General features: G+C 34.6%; 3 protein-coding genes across 4 annotated transcripts in view; 1 reads left to right on the top strand and 2 right to left on the bottom strand.

Moving 5' to 3' along the window:
- Positions 1-14,651, bottom strand: part of LOC136409657 (zwei Ig domain protein zig-8-like) — a 251,925-nt gene that overhangs the window by 172,723 nt on the left and 64,551 nt on the right. The gene's annotated exons all lie outside the window — the stretch shown is intronic.
- The window catches only part of bib (big brain), a 55,574-nt gene that overhangs the window by 7,988 nt on the left and 32,935 nt on the right, over positions 1-14,651 (bottom strand). Inside the window, exons 2-3 of the mRNA XM_066391305.1 lie at positions 2,769-3,235; positions 1,968-2,094 (exon numbers count right to left, since the gene is read on the bottom strand). Coding sequence (XP_066247402.1) covers positions 1,968-2,094; positions 2,769-3,093 — 452 coding nt within the window. The 5' untranslated portion in view covers positions 3,094-3,235. The remainder of the gene's footprint in view (positions 1-1,967; positions 2,095-2,768; positions 3,236-14,651) is intronic.
- On the top strand, positions 5,807-13,300 carry Gli (carboxyl ester lipase-like protein Gli). Of its 2 annotated transcripts, none has more exons than XM_066390839.1 (8): positions 5,807-6,327; positions 8,969-9,247; positions 9,301-9,450; positions 9,505-9,867; positions 10,403-10,766; positions 10,820-11,499; positions 11,560-11,684; positions 12,727-12,855. In XM_066390839.1, exons 1-7 carry the CDS (start codon positions 6,019-6,021, stop codon positions 11,677-11,679), a joined length of 2,265 nt encoding a protein of 754 aa, XP_066246936.1. In that variant the 5' UTR covers positions 5,807-6,018; the 3' UTR covers positions 11,680-11,684; positions 12,727-12,855. The 2 variants fall into 2 exon arrangements, with proteins under 2 accessions (XP_066246936.1, XP_066246935.1); XM_066390838.1 differs by having other exon boundaries at positions 5,810-6,327; positions 11,560-11,675; positions 12,727-13,300.

Here is a 14,651-nt window from a genome sequence, read left to right as displayed (position 1 = left end):
CTAATGCCTATGTGCAAACATAAGAAGTAATTTTTGAACCAAAAAACTCAATTCTTTTATTCATAATACATAATCCTTTGTCCTGCATAGAATATTTCCATAAAAATGAGTCGTAACCACCCTAAAAAGCTCATCTCCCTGGAGATTCCTGGGGAAATAATAAATTTAAAAAACCCACAGGAGAGACCCCTCTGCCTTTGGGGACGACCTCAGCTATCATACTCACGCCGTTGTACTCGATATATTGTTTATTGTCGCACTTTTTCGCCCTTTGTTTAATTGTTTCCCTTAACCAGAAGGGATGGTTTCGTTTCAGTGCCACTTGCGGCTAGTGCGTTGTTGCCAAACCAGAATAATTTTCTTATTTAGAAACAAGTTAAAAGATAACATTCTATATTGATGTTATCAGATTTTAATAACATTGACTCTAGCTTTGTTTATTATTCAATGAATAAAAATTCATGAGGACCTAGAAAATGTTTTCCAAGTTTATACATTTTGAGGCAAAACATCGCGAAAATACTTTCAAGTTACTATCTACAATCGGCAAAATAATATTATTAAAATGGATCAAATTTGCAAGCAAAATATCAGTAATATAATAAGAAGTTCAAGTCAAAATACCTTGTGCATTTTAAGGCAAAAAAATGGTAAAATGGACAAAGTGCATATTAAAATGAATAAAATGCTAAAAAGATAAAATGGATAAACTTAAATGCAAATATAGAGAAATTATTCGGAAATTGTCAGCCAAAATATCACATATAGTAGATAAAAATATAGGTAAAATTATTTTCAAACGGGTTGCAAATTTTAAGACAAAACATCGTTAAAATGGAGTTAATAGACTAAATTTGAGAGGAAACTATATAGATTCAGAATAATAAAATAGGGATAACTTCATAAAGTAAGGGGGGGTAGATACACTAGTTTTCAGTAAAATAAGTTCTTTAATAAACTTGAAACTTAAATGAGAATATTTATATTCACATAAGATAATAAACCAAGCAGGTACTCAACCATCCTCTACTAACATATAAAATATAAAATTTTTCAAACTTCGAAAGAATTTATTTAGTGTTTTTTTCCGGTGAATAATTGGATAATTTAAATTTTGCTGGTAAAACATTTATTAGTTTTAAGACAAAATTTCGCATACATACCATGCATCATTATGTTTTTGTATAAATAGTTTATACCCGAAAATTCATATTGATTACGAGACTATATTTGGCAACAATGCCATATATTCTCAACGTATGTTATCATATTACGGACACTTGTTCTGTAGGTCATAAAAAAGCGAGCGAACAGTTGTGCTGGTTATAAAATAAATATTTATTATGTATATAAACACCCTATGAAAAGCAAGTCTTCATTTGCGTTTTGTCGGAGGAAAACCGCGGTATTTGAAGCACGAACCGCGATACTATTAACTAAAATTGAAAACATAACAAGCAGAGACTTCTCTGTAATTGTATGTCTAAACCAGACAAAGATAATGAATCAGACAGAAGGGATTTTTGTACCCAAGTAGGCAAAGGAAATGGTTGCAGTAGAGGACCCAGGAAAAGACCAGGTGGTTCCTTCGCACACGTGCGAGGGTTTTTGTGCAGCTTGCTCGGGTTTTTTATATAGATAAGATGCCGAATCATAAATTGGATTGCCGTTGTTCTTTAAAAAAAGCTGAGATATTTTTTAGCTTATTGCTTCGATGGCAGATAAAAGCCAGTTCATCATAAACGCAGAATTGGGACATCCTGCATATAGTTAAATTTTTACGAGTTCCGTATACCGAGCTTTTAAGCTAGTATAAATTGAACTTGCTTGATAAAGAAAAATTGTTTATAGGCAAAGAGGGGAAAAAATTGCATTTCACCCTAATTCGAAAGTATTTATCCTTATTTTGGAATATGTCAAAGCATACCTCCCAACAAGATTTCCACCCTAATTAAGATCGAACTTACCCATAAAGGAAAGCTGCTCCGGCTATGCCGCCCCCGCACTGAGATATCATGAACATGCAAGTCCTCAAAAACGATATCCTCTTGATGGCTCCCATTGCTATGGTAACCGCAGGATTAACGTGAGCTCCTGCAAGCAAAAATGCCCGAAATCCTTAAAACATACACAGACGAATACCTATAAGATCCACTTCAGAAGGAGCCTTTTCAATGGTGCATGTGGAGCCAATTAAAAATACGATTACTTCTTATTAAAAAAAGGTATCATGGGATTTCGCATTAATTAAAATCATGTATTCAATTGTGCGTTGATCTCAAATAGAACCAAATCAAACAGTTTTTTACTGTCCGAAATATAAAGGCAAAGCAGAATAAAACCACTTACACTAAAAAAAATCTTGTTTAAAAAGCTGATAATTAAATGCAGAATTTATTATAAAAACCTTGCAAAGGTAATATGACATGTATCAACGTCGAAATGGTCTTGTTTCAACTTCAAAACACCCTTAAAACCAGTTACGATAGCCCGTTGGCAAATTAAAAATTCCGATTTATGATAAGAGTAATATGAGAATTCCGAGGAGTGCGCAATTAAAATAAACTCCTCTTAAAGTGTAAATGTTACAGCCTTGATGCACGCAGATGTGCCGAAGTTCAATGCTATTTATATTAAGATAAAAGTGCTGAGTAAATAAATGAATTTTAAAGTTAGGAATTTAAGTGCCCTTAATTTGTGCAAGGCAAACAAGTGCGGCTTCGGCGTAATGAACCTTAATTGGGCGCATTGGAGTGATTAAAACTTACCAGAGATGTTAGCGAAGAATTGGGTTAAAAAGACCATGGCAAACCCGGAAGTCATGGCAGTGAGCAAGAAAACGCTGGCAGGACTGGTAGTACCCATCCTGGAGGCGGCATTGGCCCCGCAAACCAAAAAAGTATACACAAAACTGGCCACTGACTCCGAAATGACCGCCTTCCAAAATTCGAACGTTCGAAGTTCGACTTGAAAAGACACTTTCTTTACTCGCGAAGAACTGAGTTTTTCACGGCGAATACCCTCCAGTTTCTCCATGAGAGTCACCAGATGATATTCTAAGTTTTCGTATTCAAAATTTAAGTTGTCCGTCATTTTCGAAAAACCCGCCGTGCACACCCGAAAGCCCCAAGTGGCACTGGAATTTCAAATGATAGCGGCACATGGACGAGACTCCCACTCTTCTTATTAGCGCCCAATGGCAGAAAGTAGAGTATTTGCTGGGCACATGGCACGACTGCGTTCATAGATTCATTTCTTACTTCACATTACCAAGCCGTGGATGGAAGGAATTTGAGACGCATGGGTTTAATCAATTTTAATTAGAGGGTTGCAAGGAGGACTTTTCAAATTTGCAAACTTCAAGCTTCATTAAACCAAGTTTTCTCAATTAAGGAAAATTATGTTCGCTTGATATGAGACGCTAAAACTTCATTTTTTCGAATAGATTAAAGCTAGAATATATTATGGAATTTTTTTTCGAGTAATTTGAACTTTCATAATATGATGTTTATGATTGATAATTAAAGATTAATGATAAATAATTTTTTTAAATTGAATTTGTGATATATTTCCTTTTAAGACTTGGCTCCATTTTTTGATGATGAAGTTTCATACAGTATATTATTGAATACAAGTATAGTAGGGTGATTCCAAAAATGTGGGTAATAACTCAAAAATGAAAAGATCTTGTCAAAAGATTATATTTATGCTTATAAATTGTTTTCCAAAAACTTATCCTTACAGAAGAACAACTTTTCAAAATTTGACAGCGAAAATGGTATTTTCTAAATAACTTTTCTCCAGTTGGTCAAATTTAATGAATTTATATTAGAATAATAAATTTATTTTTAATAATTTTTTGAAGCAAAAATATTGTTTATTTTGACAGAGTAAAAAATACACGCAAAATTCCATTACTTTTATAAAATGTCCCCTTTAACACACACAAAATGGTGTTTTTCTGCAAAAAGGTTTGGTTTTTATACATTAACTAAGAGTAGTTTTCTAGTTCTTTCTTAGGTATGCAGGAAATCTAGAAACCCATAGGACGGTTAGAAAACCCAAGACTTTAAAAGTTTAGGGATAAAGAATTTGAGGGTAACCTCACCGGAGATGTAAAAAGAAGGTTTAGGTCCTATTTTATTAACCTTTGTATGATACAAGAGTAACCCAAAACTCATTAAATTTCATCAATAGGAAGAACATTGATTTAGAAAATATCATGCCGCTATCAAATTTTGAAGAGCTGCATTTCCGTAAAGGTAAGCTTTTTGGAAAATAATTTACAAGCATAAGTACAATCTTTTGACGAGAACTTTTCATTTTCGAGATATTGCCGACATTTTTGGAAATACCCTGTATATGTATGTATATTACAGAAAAAAAACCATAACTATCACTATGGGTTTACAAGTATTTTGAGTTTTGATGATGTCGTGCTTTCAAAATTTTAGAACACAATTATCGCTTAGTTCCCAATGTTAAAGCTTTACCTTTTCGTAGGAAACTATATACAAGATGTTTCAGTTTTAACCTGCATTCTTTCAGGGGATGATAGAAAATCGCAATATAAGGAGATTTTATAAACATTATTTGAAAAACATATATTAGTAAACATACAGAAACCATACAAAATTTGGAGTGTGTTTTACTTTTTCTTTGCACCTCTTCCCATATTCGAGTTGTTTAGTTTAAATTTGAAACGTACCTTTCTCACAAGAGTCCATATCAACTGGCCTCTAAATTCAATTCGAAAATCTCCAGAGTGTTATTTTCTGAGGGGTCCGACCCTGTTTTACCGCCCTAAAATGTTTCTGTAAAATGATAATTTGCATAAGTATCAGAGAAAATGTTCCATTTTTACCGTTATTGCAGAAAGTATTTAAAAATTTAGAGGACCCTACTACTTTTTTCCCCAATTAAAACCCGTCATTCTGCCCCTGGTCGCACGGAAAACTTAATAATTTAATATTTAATGAAAACCTTACAAAAAACCTAGATCATTATACAAAGTTCCATGTTTTTTGAGTTAGTGTATTCCGAATACCTATTGAAGCACAATAGTAAAAGTGAAGAATTTTTTCTCATTCTTTTGCAAATTGCTGCAAAATAAATTACAGATATACAAAATGCGAGAGACAAAAAAGTTACTTAAATAAACGCGAAAATTTATTAACCTTTGAGAAACAAAATTTTATAACCGTTAATAGTTACGGTTGACACATGATTTTATTTAAAGAAAAGCGATTTCAGTTCAGGTGACCAACAGATCATTGAACATTTTTGAAGAAAATACTGGCACGTCACTGCTTTTTTGAAAAACGAAAATCATTTTTCAATAGCAAATCATTAAATTGCTCAACTTCTCGGTAAAAATTTATGAGGAAGAAATATAAATCCTGCATTGAGCGTAAAATACATGACTTATTATTCGGAGATTTTTAGGCGCAAAACCATTTTTCGGACAGAAAACTTTTGGAATTCCGGCTTTGATTAGAATTCGGTCTTCTTAATTCAAGACGCGTTTTAATAGAAAATTTAATGCAAATACTGATAAATATTGTAAAAATTTACAAATCATTTTATCAGATAACGTATCACACAACGTTCTATTTCGGTTAGTCCATCACAAGACTGAACTTTGCTGGCATAAAAGAGACAAATTAACGGCAACTAAAGTTAAAAGACAATTTGACCGCCAATTAAGCTCCACCAAGAGAAATAATTAACCGATGTGTCATAGCACATGCTCTCATTGTTCCCATGTTATTTCCTAAGCGAGATAAGCCATCATCAGATAAACAACATTATTCTCAGAATAAAGTGTGTCACATTAATCAGACACTGATCATTTACACATTTCGTAGTTTTAGTGGTACCGTCTTCATAGTTGTGTCGTCAAATTAGCGCAGTACGTACCTGCCCAAGGTGCGGTCATATTACGGGCAAGAACGGTTTTCACCTGCGATGACGTCAGCCAGGTAAACGAAACGTTGCCGCTGTAGTAAACAGTCCAACATGGCGGTGTACCGACAACAACAGATCGAATTGGTTTTGTTGTTAGTTATTGTGTTTGTGAGTGACATAATTCTGGGCCAGTACAATCAATGGGGCTACGGCTATCAACAGAATCCAAACCCGCCCCTATATCCATACTCTTACCAACCGCAAGGGCCCTACGGGTATAATATTCCTAATCCTGGAGATAAAGACTATAGGACCTACGTATACAAAGGTCGCAGGTATGGCCAGCAAAATGATTACTACGGGGGGATGCCTGGAGATCCTAGAATACGAGGCCAGGATGATAGGTTCGTGTACGATAGGGTGAGTCAAAAATTTTATGCAAATGCGTTAGGGCTCAATCACTTCGTTGTTCTGTTATGCTTGGTTAAAATAAAATACATTTAAAAAGTCATCTTGTTAAGGATGGATTCGGAACTCAACTGCGGTAATCATTTATAACACAAATTACCAAGTAGATTTACTAAATTATTTGTTAATAAATATCTTCATCAATTACAATCCAATAATAAAGGAAGTTTTACCAGTTAATACAGTATCTCAAGTAAACTCACGCAACAGCCAAAATGCAGCTGCCCAGAAGACATTGAATATCCTCTGTTTGGTGGGTGGTCTATTAAAAGGGGCAAGTTGGCACAGAAGTGACTAGGTTTACAAAATGGGTTTTAGCTGTTTTGGCGACAATGCGCAAATAACAATTTTTAGTTAATTAGTCTTTATTATAAACCTTTTGGAAGTTTGGTTGATTTAATATGGCCAAACATTTAGATTTGAGAATTGTTAAAATTCAAATTCCATATGTAGAATTGTCTCGAATAGGTGAAACATGAAAGTTTGCAAAAAACATCGAGTTGTAGGCCTAGAGGTGCGAAAGCTGCCTAATATCAAGTTTAAATGTCGCGAAAACTGTTAAAAAAAGTGTCAAGAAATGCATTTTTATTAAAAAATATACCAAGATTAATATTCACGGGAAATAGTATTTGCAAAATCTGAAAATTCATTAATAAATATGTAGAGTTTCTTATCATAAATTTAATAGTTTCTGAAGATTTCTAAAAATTTAAGGTCTTAGCAATGATAAATATAACAAACAGTAAATATTTTACTTATTAATTTTACAATTTGAAAAGTTACGACACGTACGAAAAATACGTTGTGGTAGTTGGAACAACTATGGGCAAGTAACCAAATAATCTTGATGTTGCAGTGTTCAGTAAAAAATTCTTACCCTTTTACCTTATTCTAAATTGAAGAAAATGGAATAAGGTTTTTCAAGAAACATTGTAGAATTTGTAGAAATTGTAGAATACATTTGATTAGTGAATGACTACTTTTCTATGTCCATAATTTACTCTGGACAAAACAATTAACGGATATTTAAAAATTAAATTTTAAAAATCTTCCATATCATTCAATAAATATTTTAAGATATTTTACACAGTAAATAAATATCTTTCTGCATAAAGGCATTCAAGTTTTTGTTCCAAACTTTATTTGTGCGAGTTTAAGCCTGTTTGTGCATCAAAGGTATACGTGTTGCAGGTCTTCGGTTTGTAGTAAAATTTTATTTGCGTTGTTGAAGTATTAAACATATTTAACAGAAAAAAATGGAACACCACCATGATTTACTGGAATCTGAGACTTGGCGAGCCATTGGACAGCTCGAAGATGGGCGCACATCCCAAACACCAGGCACGCAAATAGTTGCCTAAGTGTTTGGGATAAATCAAGGTTTCATTTCACGACTTTGAAATCGTTTCCTGCAAACTGGAAACGTTTGTCAGAGGTAAGGTCAAACCATCGTCGAAAACATCGCCTAGAGATGACAGTTATTTTTCACAATTTGCGGGAAGAAATCGATCGTTAAATGCAAAAAAGCTCCGAAATGAATTTGTTCCTGCTATTGAGAGACTAATTTCAAAACAAATAATAAGAAATCGCCTTTACAACGTTGGGTTACCTGCCAATAGGGCTATGGTTTGCATACCAATAACCGCAGTTCATAAAAGAGCGAAACAAATATGGGCAAATGAACATATTAAATTAGAGCGAGGATAACTGGGCTCGAGAATTATTCAGTGACAACGAATCCAGACTTACTTTGCAGTCAGATAACCAACCTATTTTGCTTAGGTGTGAATCCAATATAAGAAATTATCCACAACTTGTACGGGAAGTTACCCAATATAAGGGAGGTGGAATAATTGTATAGGCTGGTATAAGCACAGGTAGTCATACCGACCACCATTTTATTGAGAATGATGCTCTAACCGCTCAAAAGTATTTAAATGATATTCTTGATCCTGTTGTTGTTCCTTACGCAGCAGCAATAAGGGAAAGATTCATTTTAATGGATGATAATGCTCGCCCATATAAAGCAAACATAACGGATAATTTTTTATATAATGGCAGAATAAAAAGAATGGACTGGCCAATAAGGTGTCTTGATGCTAATCCCACGGAGCTTTTGCATGAAATGCTCTAAGAAGACGAATCACGAAAGGAATTTGGCACCACGAACGATTCCTGAACTTCAAATTGCTCTTTGTAAAAAATGGAACCAAATTCCTCTATATCTCCTTGCAAATTTGATAAGATCAATGTCATCAAGATGTCGAGCCAGTCTAGTAGCCCGGAATGATCAAATGCATTATTAACATAAGATTTCTATAATTTTTTAATAAAAATATTATTTTTAAAAGGAACTGTACAGTGCATTCATTCATTACCTGTAGTTCCAGCAATAAATATATAAACTTGTCCATATGACTTTAAACATGATGAACTTTTTATATATTAGTTAATTACCATTAATTTTAAATGTTTAGCATATTTATATAACAAATTTCTGTTATGTCACAGATTAATCAGGAAAATTGAAAATTTCCACTAATTTTTTGAGCAGTGTATATTTAAATTATCTTAGTCATTTACTTGATCTCAGCAAGGGAATCCAGAACCAATCCTCCCGGGTGTACTCGGATTATGGAGGGAAGATCTTCAAGGCAAAAGAAGGGAACAAACCAAAGAGCTTCAAAGAGATATTTTCGCACAAACCACCCATGGAGAAATCCAAGGCTTCCTAGTATACCTCTTCGACAATCCTAACCCAGAATCTAGCTACAGGCCCGGAGCTGAATTTATTGAACGTCAAATGGGGGTAACCAGTGTGTTTTTGGGGATACCTTATGCGCAACCACCCATAGTAGAAGGCAGATTCAAGGTAGCTTGTTGGCTTTTGTTTTGGTCCGTGAATATTATATTATTCTATTTTAGCCTCCAAGACTTCATAGAGGTTGGCAGCTTCTCCAAGCAGTAGATTTCGGCCCTGCCTGTCCTCAACCAGTCAACTACACTGGAGCTAATGCAGGAGTACGGGATATGGATGAAGACTGTTTATACTTAAATGTTTATACTCCAGATATGGTCTGTTACAGCTTCAATTAAAGATTTCTTCATCTAATAGCAAACTTTTTTTAGCGAGAAAGCGTGTCCCAAAAGTATCCAGTAATGGTTTATATCCACGGTGGGAATTTTATCCATGGAACCTCAAATTTATTTCCTGGGCATATAATGGCCACATTTTACAAAGTGGTTGTGGTTAGTATAAACTACCGTCTAGGAGCACTAGGATTTCTGAGTACTGGAGATGTGAATTCCCCTGGAAATTACGGGATTCTGGACCAGGCCATGGCCTTGAAATGGGTGTATGAAAATGCGGAAAATTTTAATGGAGACAAGGATTCTATTACGTTGTTTGGACCAGGGGCTGGAGCTGCGTCTGCAGGGTTGCTGATGGTAGCCCCTCAAACTAGAAATATTGTTAGCAAAGTGATAGCTCAGGTAATTTAGTACAGTACAGACAACTTAATCAGGGCTAAATTATTATTAATGTGGTGCTTTTTCTGCAAGCTAATTTTCATAAAATCGTTCAAACATAGCCTACATGCCGGTTACATATGTAATTAGCCAGATAACAAATAATAATGAAGCATTTTTCTATGATAATTTTGTCAAAAGAAAATTCAAAGGGACTTGCAGTTTGTGAGTCGAAATTGAAATTTTTCTAACGCCACCAAATCGGCGTAATACGGGGGTTTCAGGAATGATGGGTAAATTACTACTTGTAGATTAATTTGGGATGTCGACATTATTAAAACTAAACATGTGGATTTCATGTTTTTGATTTTAAACATTAAAACATTAATTGCACTATTCATATATTTAGTACAACTGTGGTAGTAATTTCAGTCTTAGAGTGACCCGATGTCAAATTCTTGGTGTCAGTGAAAACTAACTTGCAGTTATAATTAACCGCACATTAATAATTGGACCCTTAAATTCAGGTTTTGTGATAAGTAATACAGTTTTATAACAGAGTGGATCAGCTGCAGCAGATTGGTCCATGATCTTTGACAAATACAGAGTCCAAAACACGAGTTTAGTATTCGGTAAACAAATTGGTTGTCCTACTGAGTCTTCTTGGAGATTGATGAATTGCCTCCAAAACTCTAGAAGTGCTTTTGAAATTGGAAATGTGGAGTTTCCTCCTGATGTAGGACTATTTCCTTGGGCTCCTGTTATTGAAATGAATGTTTCAATGCCCTACTATGAGGGCTGGTATGAGGAAAACTGGCATTTCATGAATGAAAGCGCGCAAAGTTTTATTAAAAAAAGGATGTTTAATCCTGGACTAAGATATATGACTGGGGTGACTCTTCAGGAAGGAGCAAATTTTATTAGTAAGTTTACGCTTTTGACTAAATTTGAGGAAAGTAATTGAACAATACTTTAGCTTCCAATAAAACCCTGGAGGACAAATTTTTTGAAATAGATCAACAGTTTTTTGATCAAAAGGTCTGGGAATTAGTACGTCGTTACAATTATACACTAAATCCCAATGGAATCTTTGACGCCATTAAGTACATGTACACCTATTGGCCTGACCGACGCAATACAACTATGATCAGGGAAAAATATATCCAGCTATTGACCGACTTCCTATACACCGCTCCTAATGATAAATTAGTAAAATTACTGGTAGAGCAAAACGTACCAGTTTTTATGTATGTTCTAAACACCACAATAGATTCATTTAAATTACCCGAATGGAGGAAAGTGCCCCATAATATTGAACACTACCTCTTAAGCGGAGCTCCATTTATGGACGTGGAAATGTTGCCTTCCAAAGAAAGGTTTGTCAGAAACCAATGGACCAACAACGACAGGAACATGAGCCACTTTTTCATGCAGGCGTATACCAACTTCGCCAGATACGGAAATCCCACACACACTCAAATTTTAGGAATACATTTCGAAGAAGCCACCAATGGCAACTTGAAATATTTAAATCTCAATACTACGTTTAATTCATCCATTATGTGGAATTATCGACAGACTGAATCTGCGTTTTGGATGGAGTATGTTCCACAGCTTGTTGGGCATTTGGTACCTACGTACCCACCCACAACTGAGGTATGTTTGATTTTTTTTTGAGAAACATATGATATATATGTAATCAATATATTTATGTAGTTCTGGTGGGAACCTCGTGCACCGTTACAAATCGCCTTTTGGACAATGTCCGGGTTCTGCTTGCTACTGATAGTTCTCCTGGTCCTCTGCTGCATGCTGTGGAGAAACGCAAAGAGGTAAGACAGGTAAAGGAAACTTTCAAAACATTATTGGGACTGTAGTAGTTAAAGGGAATAATAATGATTAGCTAGTTTCACTAGTTTAGATTAATAGCTGCATGTTTCTGTTAACTAATTAGTGTAGAACTGATTAGCCTAGAATTGCCTGAGATAAAAGCTTTCATATACAGAGTATTTCCTTAATGGCAGGCCAATGTTGTTCGATTTGTAAATTCACGGGATAATACTTTTTCTGGATTTAGGTTCTCATTTAACCTCCCAACTGTTTTATTACCGACAATGCATTCATATTACTTTCAAGGCAATTTAGAAATGTTTTCATCCTATTATTCCGATATTTTCAAATTGAAATTGAACTTTATATCTCAAAACCCCAAGCAGCAGTGTAAATAAATGTGAACATGTTTTAAGAGTTATTTATGTCACAAGTCCAGTGGGTAGCTCCCTGCAGTATGAGTCTTTACGGAGTTTAGAAAATGTCGACAAGTACTGTAACAACATTTAATGGATAATAATATATACCTTAACTTATTTAATTTCATTCTGTCGCTTAATTTATAAAAATTCTGTATTCTGTGTTGATTATAGATCAAAACAAACTATGTTACTTGAAAATATGGCGAACGCAGATAATTACTTATAGAAACCTGCCAGTACTAAATGCATTTACTACACATTTTACAAATATTTGTTATAAACATTTCTATTTATGTACATGCAAAAAAATTAATTGTAATGTTTGAAATTATCTTTAATTAACATTCAATAAGATTGTTTAGCAACGAGTATCAGATAATGTAATGTTCGATTTGCCGGCCGCAGATCAACACAGGGTAAACAGATCTACTCAAACAGTATATAGTGAAAAACTTTAAACCATTTTAACACGTATTTACATATTAACATTAGATAAATTGGGAAATCTAACACCCTAGAATATACCTTCTGGTGGAAGTTACATCCAGTAAAGATCTATAAAGATCTAAAAGGTTTTTCTGACAAATTTCTTTCTCTCAATAATTTTCTACAAACTCTCATTTCCTTTCAGATCAAACGATCGATACTACAACAACTTTCTGTACACCTCTGAGACTGAAAACGACGATGGTATCGAAAACACCCGAGGGCCAAGACCTGAAGAGTACACAGACAAAATTCGGCCTCAAATGACTCGAACCAACAGTGGCTCTTCTCTGCAAACTGTATCAATGAAAGAAATGCATGGAAATGTTACTCCAAGCCCTACAAGTGACGTACTTCAGAAAAGGGGTACCCCCGTGGGACAACTTAGGACAAGGAGTAGATCGCAAACGGCGATGTTGCAGGGCGTTCCACATACTGATGTGTGACGGTTTTAGTTGACTAGTCTTAAGTTTTGCCAATGATTTTCGTCATAAGCTTTAAAGACTGTTAGTGCCAATATAGGTTGAATGCAATGAACAATCGTGTCCGTCCGGTTTGTTATGTGTTTATTTTATCGGTATTACACAATATTTCATTCCATGATTCATTTTTTTACTTTGTAGTATTGTGCTTTTTCGCAGCCAAAAATGCGTTTGGATGCAATGCTATAGTAATTATCGTTTTTTACTGTAATTACAGATCTCAATGTTATACCAAAAGTATGTGTTTTATTGAAATCCAAGGAAAAAAATCATTAAAATTTTGATTGTTTTTTTTGTTCGAGCGTACGAAAAATGGCTCTTGCAGGTTTCTAAGTCGACCAACTGCTTAGATGCGTTTATCCAAAAACTTTCGCTTTTCCGTTTTATGACCAGAAGATTATCCAACAGATTGCCTATTTAACAAGACACAAGTTTCCTACTGAATATACACCATTAGCCCAAGTGATCTGTGACGTGTCTCTGGATAAATTGTAAATATTCATTGTATGTACATAAAAAGCTTTCATATGGATATTCCAGACGTAGATATCCACTAAAAATTCAATGGATATTTTATTTTTGAGTGTTAAAAATATAATTTTCTTTTGACGTATTAAAATTATTAAAGTGTTAAAAATAGTGTTAATTCGTGTCATAAATTACGAGTAACAATAACAAAATTCAACCCTGTTAATTATATCAGCATAATTAAATTGCGGTTGGTATAAGGATGGATTTCTGCCAATAAGCAAGCAAAAGCTATTTAAAAGGTGGAAAACTTTGTTTTCATCATGTGGTCGTACCGACGCAAAGAATTCAGTTTTAAATCAGACATCTCGCTGTGAGATAATAGACATGGAAGTCATTTGCAATATCAGGCCCCTAGCACAAACAAATGGCGTCATCGATCGCTACTATGTGGTGGGGCCGTGAAATTGGTATTTAGTGCCATTACTTTCCTTGGTCTTCGGTTTAATGTCGAATGTTGGAAGGAAACCAAAGCTCTGCTTGTCCTGATTAGTACTGACTAATGTTGATACTGGCTCATATTATAGTCTGATATATGGTTGATATAGTAACACTGATAGACAATCAGGTAATCTTGAAATGTCGCTTGATTATATATAGTAAAACTCCGCCTGCATTACAGAGACAAGTGCAGAGCCGCAGGATTGGTTTTCCAGCAATGCCAAATTAAGGAAAGGTGTTTATGGTTAATGATTATGGCTCATGATGTTCGTTTTCACAAAAACTGTTTAAAAGCTTTTTTAAGTAATTTGTGTTGTTTCATTTAATCTCCACATGGTGTTCATATAAGGTATTTATATGAATTAACAATGGACGTCAAAGAGCTGTCCGCCCGTCTGACATACGTAGTATCGAATGGACATCCAGTGGCTATTCTGTGGAACTTATGTGGATCTCTAATGCATATATCTCATGTATCCATAGGGTGACAGACTATAATGCCTAACGATTGAAAAGTATGTTGTTCCTTTTTGCTTGACGTCTGTCTATCTTTTTCTGTCTTTAGTTTTGTACTTCTATATGTTGTCCGACCCTGTACTTCTCAACCCTGTATCTGTTC

This window comes from Euwallacea similis, chromosome 6, assembly GCF_039881205.1.
Source record: "Euwallacea similis isolate ESF13 chromosome 6, ESF131.1, whole genome shotgun sequence".
NCBI classification, from domain to species: Eukaryota; Metazoa; Arthropoda; class Insecta; order Coleoptera; family Curculionidae; genus Euwallacea; species Euwallacea similis.
Note: the sequence above shows the minus strand (reverse complement) of the source record. Positions and strands in the feature narration are given on the sequence as shown.

Coding starts and splice junctions, on each gene's coding strand:
- Gli (XM_066390838.1), top strand. CDS start 6,019: ATGGCGGTGTACCGACAACAACAGATCGAATTGGTTTTGTTGTTAGTT. Junction 9,248..9,300: donor TAGTAGAAGGCAGATTCAAG/GTAGCTTGTTGG, acceptor ATTCTATTTTAG/CCTCCAAGACTTCATAGAGG. Junction 9,868..10,402: donor TTAGCAAAGTGATAGCTCAG/GTAATTTAGTAC, acceptor GTTTTATAACAG/AGTGGATCAGCTGCAGCAGA.